Source organism: Sus scrofa, chromosome 11, assembly GCF_054392235.1.
Source record: "Sus scrofa isolate SSC_HxYL_T2T_F1_AM1 chromosome 11, Sscrofa_HxYL_maternal_Yorkshire_Landrace_v2.0, whole genome shotgun sequence".
Taxonomy (NCBI): domain Eukaryota; kingdom Metazoa; phylum Chordata; class Mammalia; order Artiodactyla; family Suidae; genus Sus; species Sus scrofa.
Window position 1 is genome coordinate 24,945,897 of NC_139393.1, and position 20,752 is coordinate 24,966,648.

General features: G+C 42.1%; 1 protein-coding gene and 1 long non-coding RNA gene across 2 annotated transcripts in view; one reads left to right on the top strand and one right to left on the bottom strand.

Moving 5' to 3' along the window:
* Nucleotides 1-2,576, top strand: part of LOC146398595 (uncharacterized) — a 256,858-nt gene extending 254,282 nt beyond the window's left edge. The window contains exon 8 of the long non-coding RNA XR_014819566.1: nt 1,028-2,576. This is a non-coding gene — a long non-coding RNA (uncharacterized LOC146398595). The remainder of the gene's footprint in view (nt 1-1,027) is intronic.
* The window catches only part of TNFSF11 (TNF superfamily member 11), a 37,065-nt gene that overhangs the window by 12,793 nt on the left and 3,520 nt on the right, over nt 1-20,752 (bottom strand). The window contains exon 2 of the mRNA XM_001925694.7: nt 16,845-17,012. Coding sequence (XP_001925729.5) covers nt 16,845-17,012 — 168 coding nt within the window. The remainder of the gene's footprint in view (nt 1-16,844; nt 17,013-20,752) is intronic.

The following is a 20,752-nucleotide window of genomic DNA, read 5'->3' on the forward strand; positions in this document are numbered from 1 at the left end:
TTTGAATTCAAAAAGTTCTGATCATCTAATTTGGGAAAAGACACTACAAAAAACATCCTAACTCCTTTCCTCTGAACTGATTATCCAGATGAAAGAGAACTTTTAAAAAATGTTATAAACAATGTTATACGTGTTTTATCTTATTTTAAATTCAGCTGTAAATTAAAAAAAAAAAAACCCAGTTAACTCTTTGAATACACTTTCAATGCAATCATGTGTCGTCTACAAGATCAGAATGCCCACAGGTTTGCATAAAGAAGTACTAGTCATTTTGACACACCTCCCAGCAAACAGCCTCCAGCAGAAGCCAGAATCAGTTTCCCCAGTGAGGAAGCTGGCACGCAACATCCGTGCAATCTTCTCTTGGCTGGCAGCCACTAAAAAGAACCCCATGTCCTGCTCCCCAGGAAGACTGGCATCTGCCCTTTCAGAATACAGCATGGTTAGCATCTGTTACACCCAAGGACAAAAAGAACTACCCCCTGGTTTCCAAAAACTACTCACAACTGTTAGAATCATTACCTATAAGTTGCGAAGAAAAATACCATGAATGAATGAACTTACTTATGGTCACACTGTAATAAGTAGGTTTTTCAACGGATATATGCATTTTTAAATAAGCATAATTTGCACCTACATCATGGTAGCTTCATTTAACCTTTCAAAACAGAACAAAAAGAAAAAAACCAAACTACTGGTAGCCGGCCAAAGAAATCACTGCCAAGTCAAGGATAAAAGAAATCCTCTGACATACTGCCACCTAGTGGACACTGTCCAACATTGACAAGCCTGGATGCCACAGCCCGACTTCTGCAGGTTTGAAACTGCTCTCCGCCCCAACTCCAGTCTTAAAAACAATAGAGATGAGGACATTTCACAACATTTGAAAATCTTCTCTTTGTGGTATTTTCCTATTTAGACTGCAATGACTTTTTTTTTCATCTTTGTTGTCAGAATACATTTGAACAGACAAGAAAACAACCAGTATGATTTTTTTTTTAATTTTGACTTTTTATTTCACTCATAGGAAAAATGTTGGGATTTCACAATTTCTCTACCAGCAAAGAGAGTACACCAAAGATCAATGTGATTGTGTAACTGTGGTTTCTAAGACTGCTTCTCTTCAACTTCTCCTGAACTCGACATCCAAGAAGTACCATTCCCAGGAGTCTGATGGGGAAAACTTGAAGAGCACAGCCTTCCAGAATAGCATTTAGAATATTTGGCCAAACAGAAGGAGGAGGGAGACACCCCAGAACTGGTTCAATCTTGATACAGCAAAGCCACTTCGCAGAGAGTCTCCTCTGTAAGAATAAATATAACCCCCTCTTGGTACTATTGACTTCTTTTGACCAGTGATGGGAATTTTGCTGCAGGTAATTGAAACATTTACAACAAACACTAAGCCAGCCTTTGCAAATGCAGCTGGATAACAGCTCCAAAGAAGAATTTGATGGCATTCCAATTCAACAGTGAATGTTATTAAATTGGTCTTAGTCTGTCTGATGACAGTGGGAGGTTTTGGTTTTTTTTTTTTTTTTTTTTTTCTTTTTTGATCTTCCCAAATCTTCTATATTAAACAGATTTGAGCTCCCACTGAGGACACTCCCAGCTGTAAAGATTCCCTGAAAAAGGTCAAGATGCCAGAGTCTGGGCTCATCAGATGAAAATCCCACCTGTGTATTGTGATGTGCGTTGTGTGATCCTTGCAGAACCTGTCAGTCAGAGCACAGGAGAAGCAATTTGTCTAGCCAGATGCTTCTGGAAACCACTGGCACCAGCTCCTAGCTGGGGTCTCAGGTGGCTGCCTCCCTCGGCAACCCAAGCAGCAGCTGTAGGGACATCTGGCTGGTTGAGCAAGGATTTAACACCCCGTTTGCCAGATATAATACAGGGTTCATACACTTGTTAACATATGTAATGCATTCATTTTAACATCTTAATGATACCCTTCCTGTAATTCTTCTCCAACCTAGTTACAAGAAGAGTGTATTCATCAGCCGAGTTAGCACATGAATGCCACGCAGGGGTTGTTTCTGAAAATGAATAGCCAGTTTCCTATTCCTGCAGAGAAATCCTGCAGACTTCCACCTTGTAAATAGCTCCGAAATCCATCCCCTCCGCTCTAGCCTGAGATCCCCAGCCTTCCTTCAAGCTTTCATCATTTCTCATTAGGTGTACAATAACAGCCTCCAACCTCCACTTCGGGTCCCCTGCTTTGCTCATACTGGTCCATTGCTGCTAGAGTGAGCATCATAAAATACTCTTTTCCTTTTTTTATGTTTTTTTTTAATTTATTGAAGTATAGATGATTTACAGTATTGTGTTTGTTTCAGGTGTACAGCAAAGTGCCTCAGGAATATATATATATGCATATATAATATGTATTCCTTTTTAGATTATTTTCCATTATAGCTTATTACAAGATTTTGAGTGAGTTCCCTGTGTTATACAGTAGACCCTTGTTGATTATCTATTTTATATATAGTACTGTGTATCTGCTAATCCCAAATTCCTATTTTATCCCTCCCCCTCCTTTCCCCTTTGGCAATGATAAATTCACTTTGTATGTCCAAGAGCCTGTTTCTGTTTTGTAGCTATGCTCATTCGTGTCGTATTTTAAATTCCACATATAAGGAATATCAGATGGTATCTGTCTTTCTCTGTCTGGCTTACTTCACTTAGTATGATAATCTCTAGGTCCATCCATGTTGCTGCCAATGGCATTATTTCATTCCTTTACGATGAGTAATATTCCACTGCGTATGTATCCCACATCTTCTTAATCCATTCATCTCTCAATGAAGCCCCTTCCCTTCTAAAAACCCTCCAGGGGCCGACTGCACACTTCAGGATCAAGTCTATATCCCTTACCTGGGCTTATAAAGCCCTGCACAACCTGGAGGGATACCACTTCAGGCTCTCCTGCTAGTCCTCTCCAGCACCCCCTAATCCCATCACCCCTGAGGACACAGCCTCAGGATGATAGGGATGGAGTCGGAGAGTTGTACGGGTAGTTGTAGAAGTCCCACGAAAGGACCATAGATAGAGAGGGAAACCTAAGGAACTTTGGGCGATCACTGTAAGTTAATAATTGCTCTAGAAAGCCTAGTGGAGGCGAGAGATGTGCCTCAGGTCGTTGGGTGGGGGATGGGGTGAGGCTTGCATTCAAGTTCAGACCAAGGGCAGGATTTTAAGGACCACTCTTTGCTGACCTGAATAAGCAGCATAACAGTCCACGTTTGACCTTATGGGGTCAAATACTCTTACCGGCCACCAAGGAGGGGCTACTACTTGAAGAAAGAGGAAGAGGCAGTCTTCTCCCACCCCCACTCCCCTTGGATGATAAAACTGTAGCCCACCTAATCCTCGGGGCAGAGCCTCCTTGCCTGCCTGCTTGCATCTCTCACAAGCGTCCAAGCTCCATAAATCTATTTCTTGCTATCAGTGTCTCTTGCTGAATTCTTTCTGTGCCAAGGCACAAAGAACCTAAACCTCAGTAAGTCCAGACACCAGCTGAGTGATTCTAATGTAAAAACTGTGGGTTCAAGTCCCAATCTGGGTTCTGGCTGGGTTCAAGCCATAAGTGCTGTCAGTTTCAAGGACATTCAAGCCACATGGAACCATTCAGAGTCATTGCCCTCTGCACGTCTCCTGCCCTCCATCCATGCAGACGTGGCGTACAACTGCTCCCAGGGAAAGACGTCTCACCATCTTATCAACAGCCCATCTTTAATTGAAAAGATGTTATTTCCATGAGCTTTCTGGCTCACAAGGCACAGAAAGAACAGCCACCACGTGTTGTGAGGCAACTAAAGAGGCAGAATTAGAGTAGATGCCTCAGCCTCGCTTTCCTCCTCCCCGAAAGCTCACATGGAACCTCTAAGCCACAGGATGTGAAGGAACACTTGATATGCGCCCGGATGGACCTGGAGCCCCCCCAGCTGGTTCTGCATAGAGTCAATGGTGACAGTTCAAAAACACCTCAAAGAATGTTAAGAGTAGCAGCCGTTAGGGTTCCATCACCTAAGTCCATGTTATGAAAAAGGTATTACTGGAACCTGTGCTTCTCAGCCCAGGTACCCTGCCTGGAGCAGAGCCCCACAGGGTACCAGGACGGAGAGGGCAGCTCCATCCCACCCTGACTCTGGGGGAGGGGGAATGGGCGGGGCCCGGGGAGATGGGCGGGGCCCAGGGAGAGGGGAGACAGCAGTTGAGGCGTAGACCCCGTTAATTCTGAAGGTAACAGCCATCTCCACCTTGACTGTGTAGCTTGACCTTCTGATCCCTAAAATGCATTTCTTTGTATAAACTCCTGATTTTAAAAAATTCTCTCAATGCCACAGTCTTCTCAACACGGATCCCCTGCCCTCACGCATCTCCCCCGCCTCAACCGCCTAATCGCCTCCTCTCCTCACTGAATCAGCTGCCATGCCGCAATTCTTGGAGAAGAGATGCAGACTGGCCTGCTCTCCCCCCACGTGCAGTCAGCCGGCGCTCATTTCTCCCAGAATCAGTCTCCTGATCAGAACAGACATGTCTTTGCGCACAGATAATGTACTCTATCCACCGTGCCCTTGTTTTCCTAAAGCAGAGGGATGCTCTCCTGGCAGGGCGATGGCTACGCTGGGAATAGGAAATTAGTTTTTATTGTTTAACCTTCATGGTTTAAATGAGGAAGTTTCTGCTATAGTTAAAGGGCCCCTCGGGTTTTCGTAAAGTAGCCTTATGACAGCAATATTAGTCTCCATAAAGAGCCCAATGTTAAAATGTCTTGCGCTAGGGTACTTCTTAAAAAAAAGTGTAATCTGGAGTTCCCACTGTGGCACAAAGGGATTGGTGGCATCTTGGGAGCTCTGGGGCAGTGGGTTAGATCCCCGCCAGGCACAGTGGGTTAAAAGATGTGGCGCTGCAACAGCTATGGCTCGGATCTGATCCCTGGCACAGGAACTCCATATGCCATGGAGCGGGGGAAAAAGGTGAATCAGAGCTTTTGACATTCACAAAGCCTCATCTCCTCTGAAGAAAGTCAGACCCTCACAGACTCTGCCCAAAGGATTTCGGAGGCTAGGAATGGAACCCAAAGTGGAACAGAGGCACCAGGACAGCCACTGTGGACCAGTGAGGCCAGGGAGGGAGGAGGCGGGGTGGCCGGTGAGGGTGCACCCGCCTCAAAGTCCCTATCGTGTTCCTGCCCCCAAAGAGGGAAGATGCTCCCTTCTGGAAGAAGCAGGAAAAGCACCACTCTTGAGAGTGAGCTCCAGCCTTTCCAGACACCAGTACTGTGAAGTGTCTGGCAAACACCCGACCACCCGATGACCCCAAGAGCAGGGGTGAGCACAGGTCACTCACGTAGTCATTAAACCGGTTCTTTAAGTTCTTACTGAGTGCTTACTAGGTACCTGCCATTGCGTAGAGAAATCAAGCATCACACAGTCTCCATCCTTGGAAAGCTGGAATGAGTCAGACCCGCCCCAGGCTCTTGAGGTCATTGCTATGAAGCCCTAGGTGTGCACAAGAGGGCTCCTCACCCCAAAGGTGGGCAGGCAGCCAACACTGGGGGACCTTCGGGAACTAATGCCTGAGCTCAATTTTGAAAGACAATTAGAAAACAGTACACAAAGAAGAGCCTGGAATGGGACATAAAGGACATGCACAAAGAACCTGTAATTCATCAATCCGTCCATCCATCCATGCATCCATCTGACCCATGCATTCATCTGATCCACAAAGCTCCCTAATGGCTGCTAGGGCCAGGCGTCCTTCAGGATGCTAAGATGCTGTGTGTCCAGGACAGATATCCACTGTGCCTATGGTCACAACAGGGAGGCAGGGGACAGGGCAAAGGAGGACACTGCCAGGTTAGTGAACTTCTAGCACTACCGAGGTGGGGCCACTGAGCATGAGCTGAGGTTGGGGGAGGAGGTAAGGTAAAGAGAGAAGTCTCATAAGGTAATGAGACTGGAGAGGCTGGGGTTGGAAGGAGGGTTCCAGAACACAGAAGACTTTGTAGTAACTGTTCAGCAGCTCAGACTTTATTCTGATGACTACAGGGTCCATTGAAGGATTTTCTTAAGCAGGAATGTAAGTGATATGGTCGGATTTGCATTTTAGAGGTCACTCAGCTGCAGAGAGGACAGACCAGAGGCAGTATAGGTAGGAGGGGTTGGCCATTTGCAGTTGTCCAGGCGAGAAATGGTGATGGTGACACCTGTATTAATGTGACAACAGTAGTGGCACAGAGAGAAGTATTTGAAGGTTTAGGAAGGAGGTAGAATTCACAGATTGGGAGTGAAAGTAGGTGAGTGAGCATCTGAGACCACCTCCTGGCTTCTGGTGTGGGGTGATGGAGAGGACAGATTGTCATCCACTTGGAACGGGCAGGTCAGATAAGAAGCAGGTCTAGAGGCTGAGAAGAGATGCTGAGCTCACCAAAAGCTTCTGATGAATATGACCTCACAGTTTATAATTATCATGATTATGTTTACTCCTGCCACCACCACCACCATCCCCTAGTGTCCTCAAAGGGCAAATACTGACAACTAGGGTAGAACCCTAGGGATGAGGAAGCTACGTGAGAACCGACCTCTCAGACCCTGAATCTCAAAGAGTTCAAGCCAACATTTGTTGTCTGGTCATCTTAGATATAAAGACTGTTCTCTCAAACTTCCAAGAGTCCATCTTCTCCACACCACACAGGCTGCCTCCTTCTTCTCAAAGATAGTCATTTCAGGCACCAGCAGCTTCCCCATCTTCTGGGGGCTCTCACCGCTTCTTAGGAGGCTTAGAACACCTCTTTGGTCCCAGTGCTCTATCAGTACCCACACTAAAGCCTTCCTTTAAAGACAGATCAGCCCTTCCAAGAAAAGATTTCCCAAATCACAAAGTCTACTCCTCAACTACCAGATCAGAATCTTTGTAACCGATTTGGAAGCCTTTTGTTTATCTTTTAAACTAGGTCCCCAAGTGATTCTTAAGTTCAAGCAGGTTTGGGAAGTTCCCATCGTGGCTCAGTGGTAATGAACCCAGCTAGCATCCATGAAGATTCAGGTTCGATCCCTGGCGTAGCTTAGTGGGTTAAGGATCCAGCATTGCCCTGAGCTGTAGTGTAGGTCTCAGACAAGGCTCAGATCTGGCATTGGTGTGGCTGTGGCGTAGGGGTAGGCAGGCAGCTATAGCTCTGATTTGACCCCTAGACTGCAAACCTCCATATGCCATGGGTGTCGGCCTAAAAAGATATAAAATAAAAACAAAAATGTCAAGCCAGACTATCTTTTCTTTCATCTGGAGTACTTCCAGCATGAAGATAAGCCCACCTCTGACAATATCACAACATTTCCTTCTTGCAAACACCCCTCCCTTTTACCCTGGGTCTCCCCTGAGGTCCAGCACATGGCAGCCAATGGCAGCACATGGCCTTTTGTTGGGCAAAAGGCCGTGGATGGTCTTGTTTTATAGGAAACTTTTGTGGGTCATACTTCAGCTTTCCCAAAGCTGTCCCATAAAGACAGCTTTTATAAATACTAGATATGATTGGGGTTGATTGAATTGCAGTTCCCAAAACAGTTACGGCAGAGATGAAATCCCATTGGAAAAACCACTTACATGACTAACATCTTGATTTGGGAACCTCAGTGCCCTGAAACCCCAAGTTATCTTGTGGGTTTTCAAGAACCTTTCTTGAGACACATACTCACATACAAAGGCAAAGAAATAATGAATGGGGCTTAATTTTTTCCCTTGTTTTTGTTGTGTGTATGTTTAACTAAAAAGCAAATAAGAAATAATAGCTAGAGAACAACTTCAGTGATTATAATTTCATAAGCACTTAAGAGCTACTCAATTTTTAATTGATTTTTTATGTATTTTAATTTTAAAAACGGGACTAGACCTTATGTAATAACAGATGTTGGGATTCTAAGGAATCATCTTTACATACAGAGAAAACAACCGTCTAAACTGATGAACTTTCTGGTTTTAAACGAATGTTCTTGAATCCACAAAACGTACTTAAAACTGCAAGTGAGAATCTAAGTTTACTCAAATATCACAGATGCATATGACTTAAAAAAAAAACCAACCAAACAAACAAAAAAAACCCTTTAAAAGTCCATCAAAAAGATGCATGCTATTAAATCTACTTTGAAATTTCTCTCTCTCCCGGAATCTAAATAATCCTAAAGTACTTTAACTTGTAGAAAATAAAATCTTAACCGTTCCAATTTTTCATAGACTTTTGCATCCATAGAGTTACCCTTGCTCATAGAGTGAGCCCACTTTCCTGGCTAAATAGGGTTTAGTGAATATCAGAGACCACGCATTGTGCCCCAGAATCCATCCTCCCCTCTTTCTGATGATTATAGGCAACCTCCTTCTTCAAGCTTTGGTACAAAGGGCCGCCCAGCTAGGGATTACGATGTGCAGCCTACTTTGCTGCATCAAAGTGTCATCTTAGGAGTAAATTACAGCCAAGAGGATGCTACTAGAGGTGATGACGTCCCAACTTCCAGACACTGCCTTCACTTTTTCCTTCTCCCTTTTCTCTATCTGGAAATGACAACATATGAAGACACCAACTTGGATCCAGAGATGGAAGGTAGCTGTTGAGGGAGGTGCCTCCCTGCCAGCCCAGGACTGTATATAACTGCATATGAGGAAAAAAGATTCTGTCTTCGTTCACTGAGTGATGGGTCTGTTTGTAACGGCATAGGCCATAGGAAATAACAATGAATATATGACTGAGGATCACTAAGTTGTGACTTTGTGTACATCATTCTAAATATCAGGAGACAGCTTCATTTACAGTGTGAACCCTATGGGAGATGAGGCCACCTGATCCCCAGGGAATAAAATAAGAATTCCAGGTAAGAATTAATTGTTCAGTAATTATGAATCTACTCCTACTCCCCATTTGCCATTAAATCCTGGGAGGCCCAGAGACTTACTGACTCCAGGAAATGCTGAGTCAAGAATATGCTAATAGCACAGCTTGGCGGTCATCCTCGTCACCACTGGCTTTTCATCGCCTGAGGTGGAATTAGAGAGTTTTATAAAATCACAAGAAGAAAGCCAGAGCTGTGATTTTAGTTCACATTTTAGGCCTGGCTCTCTATCACGTACCAGCTATGAAGAGGCAAAAAGACCTGGAGAAATCACGACTAAAGCGAGAAGTCTGGATGAAGGAAACTTTTAACAGAAATTAACATTCATTGTGACGGTACCGAGGCATTAGTGCTTCAGGCCATAATATTAATAATTATCCACAATAACATTGGTAAGACATCCAACAGGTGAGAACCAGGCTTATAACAGGCTGGATGGCTTTAGGAGCTGGCTGATGACCCATGTTTGCTCAAAACTATTCGTTTACAGAATTCAAGAAGTCATCCGTCATTTACTTGTTCTTTCCTTCAATCTTGAGTCTAAATCAGGCGTCATACACTCAAATGTGAGCGGGATGGCCGCAGTCCTCGTCCTGCCGGGGCTGTAGCTTTGTTCCACGATCTCTAAATATTTCTGGGGGAAAAACTGTAATGCTCCCCAAACTTACACATGTATTTATATCAGTATTAACATTAAAACATGCCTGTATATTAAGTACCTTATAAAATATTCACAAATATGCGATTTTTTTTTTTTTTTTGCTTTTTTAGGGTCGCACTTGTGGCATAGGGAAGTTCCCAGGCTAGGGGTCAAATTGGAGCGACAGCTGCTGGCCGACACCACAGCCACAGCAACGTGGGATCTGAGCAGCGTCTGCAACCTATACCACAGCTCACGGCAACGCTGGATCCTTATCCCACTGAGTGAGGCCAGGGATCGAACCTGCCCCCTCATGGATACCAGTCAGATTCATTTCTGCTGAGCCACAATGGGAACTCTGCAAGTATACTTTAAAGCTAATGTCAAAAATGCATACCCATGAGCTTCTTTCCCATATCTTAGGGGATCACCCGAGTGCACTGAGCACCCCACTCTGGAGAGGAAGGTGAGGGCTGTGCTTGGCATATTGACCTCTCTCCTCCCTATCACCCTTCCAGAAACTTGTAAAAGGAAGTCTCAGGAAGTTGGGTTGACAAATGAGTGCCCAGTGGGAAATCAACACCCGGGCGTGGTAACAGCGGGTAGAGTCACCACCCCAGGGCTCAGGCTGTGTAAATATACAAACAGACGGCTTTTCATGTGACTGGCCGGGAGGTCTGAGGGCCAGGTTCCCCTGCTCAGGCCTGAACTCCCCACACCACTCCTTGGGTCGGCAGAGGCTGGTGAAGCCGCCAAATCTGGAACAAGAATTGCTTTATAAATCGGACCCCGTATTTGCCCTGCTGTTTTCCTTATTGTCATAGACTGTTATGAGAGACTTTGTAAATTGTGGTTGGTAGGGTTGGATCACTAAGAGGCTTTCAGAGTTCTGTGCGAAAGGGGAAAAAAAGCCAAGAAAACCCAGCCACAAACAAAAAAAAAAAGGGGGTGGGGGGAATAGCACTACTTGTCTGACCAAAGATGGGCTGGGTAAACACCACTTTTTGCACACATATAATGTGATATTGTGCTATTGTGCTTATGTCTGGCATTTGTTACTGCTGGATGGGGAGATCTCTCAGTAAAGACTGTAGCCACAAATGTAATTGTTTTACGGGTTCACCCAGTATCTATATCAGAACTAAAACTAAGATACAGACCTACTTACAAATGCCTGATACATCTATCCTATTTTTAGCATCGCCAAGAGAAATGAGGAATCTGATTCTTTTGGCAAGATGTGTAGAATGTCACATCCAACCAGTAATTCTCGTTGCAGGAAAACACATTTGGCAAATCATTATTTGGCTAAAATAAGAGAAGAGTAAATCCTTGGTTATAGGAGAAATTATAGCCAAGTGCCTAGCAGAGTAAGTGCATTTAATGAAATTGCTTGATTCTAATGAGAAGCTATGAATAAATGCTCATCTCTTTCATAAAGATCCTCTTATCTGGGGGAAGAAGTGGCATCGTCTACTTCCAAACACACAATGGTATATTATGACAGCTTCTTATTCTTTAAAAAGAATTATCTGTGTGTAATATCCTTACGCGTGAATAATAGGTAAAATGCTGTAGCACACAAAAACACACGTGAAATCAATAAAATAAAGCTCCACTCCACTGTACTGAGAGTCATGTTAGTCTACTAGTGTAATTAAAACGGTGTGTCCTTGAATTTCCTGGTGGCTCCGAAGGTTAAGGTTGCAGCGTTGTCACTGCTGTGGCTCAGGTTTGATCCCTGGCCTGGGAACTTGTGCATGCTGTGGGCGTGGCCAAAAACAAACAAACAAAAACCAAAAAAACCGGGTGTCTTTAATAAAAGCAGTTGACTATTCTTGTCTGCCACCAAGCTTTCTTCTTCTGGCTTGCCAGGCACTGAATCTCTCATAATTGGTCTTACTCATTTGGCACGAGGCACCCAAAAGGCTCCTACAACAGTGAAAATTCTGCCATTATGGTTCATTAACACCTTTAAGGACAAATTGGCTTGTCATGCTCTCTAGACAGTCACATAGAAAGTTCCAAGGAAATGGGACAATGAATGGGAAGTTCTGATGGGGGAGATGGGGACAGAAAGCCCACGGAGACAGCGGAAAGGGAGGGCTTGCCAGGGAGCAGCTACTGCCCACTTCTCTCTAAGATGTGTTTTCACTTAGGACATGAGGTAAGGCTATCACTTTTTAAAAAGAGCAAATAAACTGTCCCAGTACCATTCTGAATAATCCAAACTACGCCCACTTATTCAAAATTATTTATTTATTTATTTATTTATTCATTGTCTTTCTGGGGCCACGCCCTCGGCATATGGAAGTTCCCAGGCTAGGCCTACACCACAGCCACTGCAACGTCAGATCTGAGCTGCCTCTGCAACCTACACCCCCGCTCATGGCAACACCAGATCCTTAACCCACTGAGCGAGGCCAGGGATCAAACTTGCATCCTCATGGATGCTAGTCAGATTCGTTACTGCTGAGCCATGATGGAACCTCCCCCCCAAAATTAATCTTACATTAAATGATACACACACATACATTCACACACATACAATGAGGTCTATGCTAGTGTTTGTTCTCTTATATGGATTATGACTTTGCGTGGTTCTGTCTTTACATTATCCAATCCTATTTTAAATGCCGCCGTAGAGTTTGCTAGTTTTATTTCCATGCTTTGTACATTCCTTGTTAAGCTAATTTTTTCAGGCTTTTGAAAAATGAAGGATGCAATCTTTCATTCATGTTTTCTCATTATTGTTTGAAATGGGAGTAGCTAGTGATTAGTAACTACTAACTTTTACAAACTGATTTAGTTTGCTCGTAGCCCTTCAGCTACTTCGAATCTTCCCAAGTATACAATCATATCACATGCAGATTCTGCCTTCTATATATTTGATTTCATTCTCATATGTAATCACAGCACATGCTGAGCAATGTTTGAGAACATGGAGACAGTTGGTATCATTGGTATGTTCATGATATTAAGAGAACTGCTCCTATTTTTCATCATGCTAATTTTTAGTTTGAACTACTTAGATGAACATCAAGAATCCAACTATTTTCTACTCTATTTTCTAACGGAATTTTTAAATAAATTTTATTGGAGTATAGCTGACTTAACAAAGTTTTGTGTTAGTTTCAGGTGTTCATCAAAGTAAATGAGTTGTACATATTCAGATTCTATTTTCTAATGGATTTTAAACATCAGAAATAAGTGCAAAATTTTGTCAATCGCTTCTCAGTGTCCGGGAGATGATAATGTTTTTCTCCTTTAACCTGCTCGGATCAACCATCCTTATATCTTCATAAGTAAATGTTAATGGTATCTGTTCCTCTTCATATTACTTATTTTCAAAATTGTTTTGGCCTATCTTGCATACTTCATCTTCCAGAAGAAACCCAAAGCATAATTTTTAAGAACAGGGACACCAATGAAACGAAAAGTTGAGCTTCTTTTCATCGTAGGGAGATGCGATATGGGTTAATCGAAACAGGAAATTAGGAGGCAATCATTTACCGAAGCAGAATGACCTTAATTAGGGCTTCAGTTTTGACCTCATGGATTACCTCTAGTACATGAAAATGTTGTTGATAGATAGATTATTCAGTATTTGAGAGGTGGGATAAAAACAAGCAGACTAATAAAAATAAAACAAAACAATAAAAAATGAGTTAGAATTTGTCCTCTCAGTCTGACTTCTTCTCTAGGTAGAATATTTTCTGGGCCCATCCATGTTGCTGCAGATGGTCATATTTCATTCCTTTTTTAAAAAATTGATTTTATTTAAGCGGGGCTGATTTGCAATGTTGTGTTAATTTCTCCCTATACAGCAAAGGGATTAAGATATATGTATAAGATAGAAACATACACACATTATTTCCATTACTGTTGCTCTCAGGATATTGAATATAGTTCCCTGTACTATGCAGTAGAACCTTGTTGTTTATTCATTCTATGCAAATAGTTTTCATCTGCTGTAGTTTGCATCTGCTCATTCCTTTTTAAATCTGATATCACCTATATATGGAATCTAGAAAATAGTATAAAGAAATCTACCTACAAAACAGAAATAGACTCATAGACAGAATATAAACTTATGGCCACCAAAGGGGAAAGGGAGGGAAGGAGGGAGAATTAAGAGCATGAGCCCAACAGATATAAACTACTATACATAAAATAGATGAGCAACAAGGATTCCCTGTATAGCGCAGGGAATTATAGTCAGTATCTTGTTGAATATAACCTATAATGGAATATAGGTTATTACAATGGAATGAAAAAAAACGAATCACTGTTGCTGTGTACCTGAAACTATATATAGAGTATTTTTGTTGTTGTTGTTTTTTGTTTGGTTGGTTTTTTTGGCTTTCTAGGGCCAGACCTGAGGCATATGGAAGTTCTCAGGCTAGGGGTCAAATCGGAGTTCTAGGTGTGGCCTACACCACAGCCACAGCAATGCCAGATCTGAGCCACGTCTGCAACCTACACTACAGTTCATGGCAATGCCAGATCCTTAACCCACTGAGCGAGGCCAGGGATCAAACCTGCAAACTAGTCAGATTTGTAACCACCAAACCACGACGGGAACAACCTAATACAATATTATAAATCAACTACACTTCAGTTTAAAAAAAGAACAGCAAGTTGAGTATTAGATTTCACAATGCACACAGCTCAGGAAGTCCCCTTTTCCTCAATTGTGGCTCAGGATTTTTAATGATAATTTCAAATTGAGAATCTTGCAAATGTTATGTTTCTCTCCTCCACTAATACACAGTTCTTCAATGTATAGCTTAAAATGCCTTAAGAACATGTTCTCTGTATTCTAAATTATTGTATTAATAAAAGAATTACTTCCAGGTCTTAAATAGACCTAGAGGTTGCCTAAGGCTAGTATGTACTCAATATGTTTATTGCTGCTGGTGATTAAAAAAAAAAAAAAAAAACCACTCAGTGGTTTTCTGCAATGTCATATTGGTTTTTGTCTTTTTGTTTTTGGGGTTTGTTTTTTTTGTTTGTTTGTTTGTTTTTTGTTTTTTTGTTTTTTTGCTTTTTAGGGCCATACCCACAGCATATGGAAGTTCCCAGGCTAGGGGTCGAATCAGAGTTATAGCTGCCGGCCACAGCCACAGCCACAGCAACATGGGATCCGAGCCGTGTCTGTGGCCTGCACCACAGCTCACAGCCAACACCGGATCCTTAACCCACTGAGTGAGTCCAGGGATTGAACCTGCATCCTCATGGATGCTAGTCGGATTCATTTCCACTGAGCCACGATGGGAACTCCCTCATATTGTTTTGATGTACTCTTAGAAAAATGATCGAACATGCTCTGTCTTTAAAGATATGTCTTTGACTGAATCATCAACAATGATGTGAATTAGTAATACTAGCAATAACAGTGATAAACATTAACTGAGTACATACTCTATTTCCAGTACTGTGCCTAGATCCTCTACGTCTGTTACGTCAGACGAGATTGGGCATGTTCAAGGGTGGCATGACCATAGACATATACCCATTGTTTTAAATCACCCACCATCCCCCAGGAAGGTATTGTGAGCTCCACTTTATAACGATGAGAATGCCAAAGTGAAGGATATTAAGTACTTTAGCCAGATCACACTGAATCAAACAAAAGGATATCTGACTTCACATGCCACAGTTTTTCCTATAATACATATATGAATTAAGATAATGTGAGCAGAAGATAAATACAGGATAGCAGTCCTTCAATTTCCAATTTCTTCCCATAGTAATAAAAAAAATCAGAAGTTACTTATTTTTTGTAGTTTAACTCTTAACAAAAGCAGGCAAAGAAAATATTATGGAACATTAAAAAGTGAATTAGACTAGTGGAATTGCTCTAACTCAAAAATTACAATATAAGATCAAAAGATCAAATTTAAAGCCACATTTTAAAATATGCATCTACTGCATAAAACTAAGCACCTACACACTAATTATAATGAAAATGTAATATTTACAAGCAATATGCTTGTATAGATCCTAGAGCAATATATCCATCATTGATTCTATAATGCACATTTTTATGACATTTCAGCATCTCAAGTTAAGATGCAGCTAGAATCTATGACAATCCTGTTTAACTCTTCAGTTAGTATTTTTTCTATCTTTATCATGCATGAAATAATAAAGTTGAAAATTCGTGGTATCTTAAGCTTGATGAAACATAGCAAATATCAACTTCAAGGGCTACACAATACAGCTTTATCTCTTTACCTCCACCTCCAACACATATGCTCATTTTAAAAAATGCTGTTCCTATGTATGGATCTTTAAAAAGGAAACTAATTACATTTAAGTTCAATTAGGATTTAAGGGATTTGAGAACTTAAGAATTTACTCTAAGCTGATCAGAGATATAGCCCAGGGAGTTGCAAACTTGAGGCTGGGATGGACAAGTAGATGCAAGAATCCATGCGGATGTGCATCCAATTATGCAGTGTGCACAGATGTTTACTTAAGTAGGCAATGTGTACAGATATGCACGTGCTGGAGTCACAGGGTTCTACCCAGTTCTTGGTGGAGTTAGTAAGTAAATAATTCTAAGGCTGCAGAATTCTCAAGTGACTTTATCCAGGAAAGCAAGACAGGCAGTTATTACAGTGTTTCTCAATTGGTACTGTCGGTGTAAAGAGGTGATTGGTCTCCCCTGTTCCCATCTTCTTTCTTCCTTCTCACCCAGCTCTCCCAGAGAATGAGCCAATGGACAGAGAATTTCCATCTCACCCACCACATCAATTCCTGCTCCACCCGCTTACTCCCTCACCTCAGATGACAACAGTGAATGAGTTACAGTTATTCTCAGATAACTGTATCTGGATCCACAGACATGGAACAGGGGATCCTACCATCCCAAATTCAAATATAAAGGAAGCAGCTAGCAGAGAATCCTGAGAGCTGAGGGAATGGTTTCTAAGGCAGGGATTCAAACTAGCAAACTGACTCCTTGACGACCTCAAAGCATCTTTGTCCCAGTGTGAATTTAATCCCTCCTCCAAAAATAAGGGGCAGCGGGGGAGGAAGGGAAGAAGGAAGAGAGGGAAGAAGGGAGGGAGGGAACGTGGTGGAAGGAAGGAAAGAAAAAGAAAGGAAGGAAAGAGAAAAACATCTGCATGAACATCTCTGGGCGCCATAATTAACTACCACCAGCTGCAAAAGAATTCTGCTCATCCCTCAAAAGAAGTCTCATCGGCTCTTGAAAAAATTATTAAAATAAAAAAGAACAAAGTCAACAGCACTTAGCGGGTTTTAGTAGAGTCAGTGAGGGCCCTTGACATGTCAGCTCCATGTGGACTCACCTTTTGCACAGCTGCTTGAAAGGCCTGTTTAATTCTCTTACACGAATCAGGTATTAATTTTGAGTCTTGACCCTCCAGAGTTGTGTCTTGCAAATCCGTGTTTTCATGGAGTTGGAAAATTCTATTAATGCAGTGAGTGTCATCTTCTGATATTCTATTAGGATCCATCTGAGGAGGATAAAAACGTGAGGATGTCAGTGCTCATGCTGCTATTTAATAAAGTGTGACTGAAGGACGAAAGAATTCCTTCTTGCAAGAGTCCCTCTGTCCCCAGCAGTTAACAGTTAATACAGTTATCCTCAAGGAGGTGAAAACATTCACTTCTAATTCATTTCTATCATCCACGACACACGTGTACACATGTGATTCGTGGGAAATGATCAAAACCATCTGACGATGTAGAAGTCCTCATAGCAGAGAAAGGCATCAAAGAAATTACAGGTGTTCAGGACAGGGAAAGAAAGCTTTTTGTCTTTAAGTCCTATGCCGCACTCTAGGGATTATGAAGGCCATTTGGATACTCATGGCATGAAACCTAACATCACGAAATAAACACGACGTTAGATGAAATTAACATCGCTTAGCCACCATGTTTGCCTGGCCTTTTCCCCTAATCAATGTGTATTTTTTTTCCCTTTTTTATACAGCCACATCTGCAGTATATGGAAGTTCACAGGGCTAGGGGTTGAATCAGAGCTAGAGCTGCCAGCCTACGCCACAGCCACAGCAACGCCAGATCTGAGCCGCATCTGTGACCTACAATGCAGCTTATGGCAATGCTGGATCCTTAACCCACTGAGTGAGGCCAGGGATCCAAGCTGCATCTTCAGATCCTAGTCAGGTTCTTAACCCATTGAGCCACAATGGGAACTCCTCAATGGGAATTTTAATTGGCCAAAGAAGGGAGGAAGAAATCCTTTTCCTAGCCCCAAAGAAAATCTGAAGCCAGAAGCATAATCTCCCTTTTTGTTGAACCTCTGGGTTTTCTTAACCTGGAGTGGTGCATCCATTGGTGGGTGCCTGAGAAGGTGCATGGTGACATTTGGTGTCCCTTGGGATGGGAAGGGCTCCTGGTATGAGCAAGCCATGAGGACACATGCTGAGGAGATGCTAAAATTCTTGAAGTGTGGGGGACTGTCCCACCCAAAATATCCCCATCTAGTCAAAACAGATGCCAGCACAGGCATTTCTTTAAGTCTTACTCTTTTCTTACAATTGTCTGCCAGCTTCTCCTGGGGCTCTGTTAAGACTTTGTTGTGGTTTCAACCGCCAAGTAAAAGGTAGAGATAATTAGCTCTCTAATTGTTTTAATAATAGTGGTTTAATTTATTGCCCTCTTCTCTCAAAAAAATCCAAGGTACTTCACTTGCATTTGCTTATTAGCAGGTACAGGCTAGATTGCAAAAAGGAAAAATGACGTAAGTTTGCAATAACCAAGGCCCAGTCAATTAATACCGAGTCTCTTATTCTCTAGCTTAATTATCTTTTTAAAAGTCATCAGAAGATGTGCAGGTTTATTAACCAGCCATCAGAAATCAACTAGAAAGTACCCTATCCATTTTTGAGATGCTCAAAATGAAATGAGAGCCTTTTAACAAATGTGCACCCCCAATATAAATTTTATCATTTTACTCTTGCAAAATATAAGGATTCTCTATAATCACAGGAGAGATATCACTTATGAAGCAAAACTATTTGCAATCCATATTTATTTTTTCTCACTTAAAATAATTAGTATAAATCAGTCTATGTGAGTTTTTATAGAAGGCAAGCTTTCAATTCCATACTTTTTTTTTTTTTTTTTTTTTTTTCAAAAACTCACTTCTACCAATAAGTTTCCCACAAAACCAGAGAAACTTGGGCAACTGATATGAAGGGTCGTTGGGTTCAGACCTCAAGGAAGAATTATACAAAGGCCTCGGTTGGCTCCCCACCAGAAAGCTGCTGAGCTAAAGGAACAGTGTGGTATTAGCGGAGAAATGCCTGGGGACCCTAACACTGGTTAAGCTCCAGTCCTGCTGACAAGCGAAGTGCCATCAACAGAGGCAGCAGATCCCTGCTAATCTCACTATTAAAGGATAGGTCAGGCACCCGTAGAGTCGCAGGCTCAGCGGGAGCCTGTTAGAAATACAGAAGCTCAGGCCCCGCCCTGGACAGTGCCTGGGAATCTGCACTCTAACCAGATCCCAGTGGTTCTGATGCACATTAGTGTTTGAGAAGCAATGCTTTCAAGTACTAAATGGACAAAAGACGATAGTCTGCTCTTAAAAATGTCTCCACATTCCCTTGCACACCAATTTGAGATTTTTTTCACAAGTCATACCAGTGAGCACAAAGATGCTGCGATGGTCAATAATGGCTGACGGTTTGATGCAAAGAAATGGGATGCAAAGATTTTTGTCTCTTCGCTCTTAAAAAATGTCCATGCCCAGATCCCACTCTTGGCCAGTTTAATCAACATTCCTAAGGAGAGGGGTCAGGTGAGTCTCTCTCCCCAAGGGTTTCTTTTTTTTTTCCCCAAGTGTTTCTAATGCGTAGGTGAGAACTGCTGTTTCAGAAGGTCATGTTACAGCTAAAACATACAGAAAACGTCGCCAATTGTGTTCCTAAACAAAAGTATGGCATAACTACTTTTGATATACTCACTTATTTTGGTTACTTAATATATTTTGTTATTTTTCAAAATTTATTTTACTGAAGTATGTTGATTTAGACTATCATGTGATATCCTGGTGCCCAGCAAAGTGATTCAATTTTACATGTATATGATAGTCTGCATCTGCTGATCCCAAACTCCCAACCCATCCCTCCCTCAACTCCCTCCCCCTTGGCAACTACAAGTGTGTTCTCTATATCTGTGAGTCCATTTCTGTTTCATAGGTAGGTTCATCTGTGCCATATTTTGGATTCCACATATAAGTGATATTGTGGTATTTGTCTTTCTCTTTCTGACTTACTTCACTTGGTATGATAATCTCTAGGTCCATCCATGTTGCTGCAAATGGCATTCTTTTGTTCTTCTTTATGGCTGAGTAGTATTCCATTGTGTCTACGTGCATTTTCTCTATCCAGTCAGTTGTCAATGGACATTTAAGTTGCTTCCATGTCTTGGCTAATGTGAACAGGGCTGCTACGAGCACAGGGATGCATGTATCTTAGAAATTTATTTTTAACCTACAAGCAACTGTCTTTCTTATTCCAGTGCTCTTGATGCTCCCCATTTCTGAAAATAGAGACCAGAAGAAAGGGCAGAGTAGAGGTGCTGGGGTGCAGGGCCAGCCACACACACAGGCAAACCCTTCATCTGCTCCTGTGGTCTTGATGCTGCAGGAGCTGTAGGGCAGGGTGTGGGGCTGGTGCCAGACCCTCATGGTGTTCAGGGAGTAGCTAAACAAATGTACCCTCCTCCCCAACAATAGGTACTTTGCATGATGGAAAAATTACACTTTTGCATCTATTTTAGCTACTAATGAGACCATCTACATATTACAAATTAGAAACGGGTATATTTCTAGTGTTGCAAATTATCTGAAAAGCTTTTTCAGTAAATTCAACATGCCAGGCACCAGGCTGGATGCTGTAAACAAGGTAATGAGCAAAACAGGCAGGCTTGACCTTCAAGGAACTTATACTCGGAACATAGAAACTCATCCAAAAATCACAGTCTAATGAGTTTCAAATGAATTCACCATACCTAGAAATTACTGAATATATCAAGGCAGGCATGATTATCTGATCTAAACTGGATTTTAAAAATAGATTTATCAGATGATGTAGTTCATATGAAAGGAAATCGCTCTTTAAAAAAAGAACTTCCTTGAAACTGAGTCATTCGTAAGGTTAAATGAAGCAGGATGCCTGACATTTATGTTACTCTGTTTTCTGTTTTTTCAAGTGGGCAGCCTACA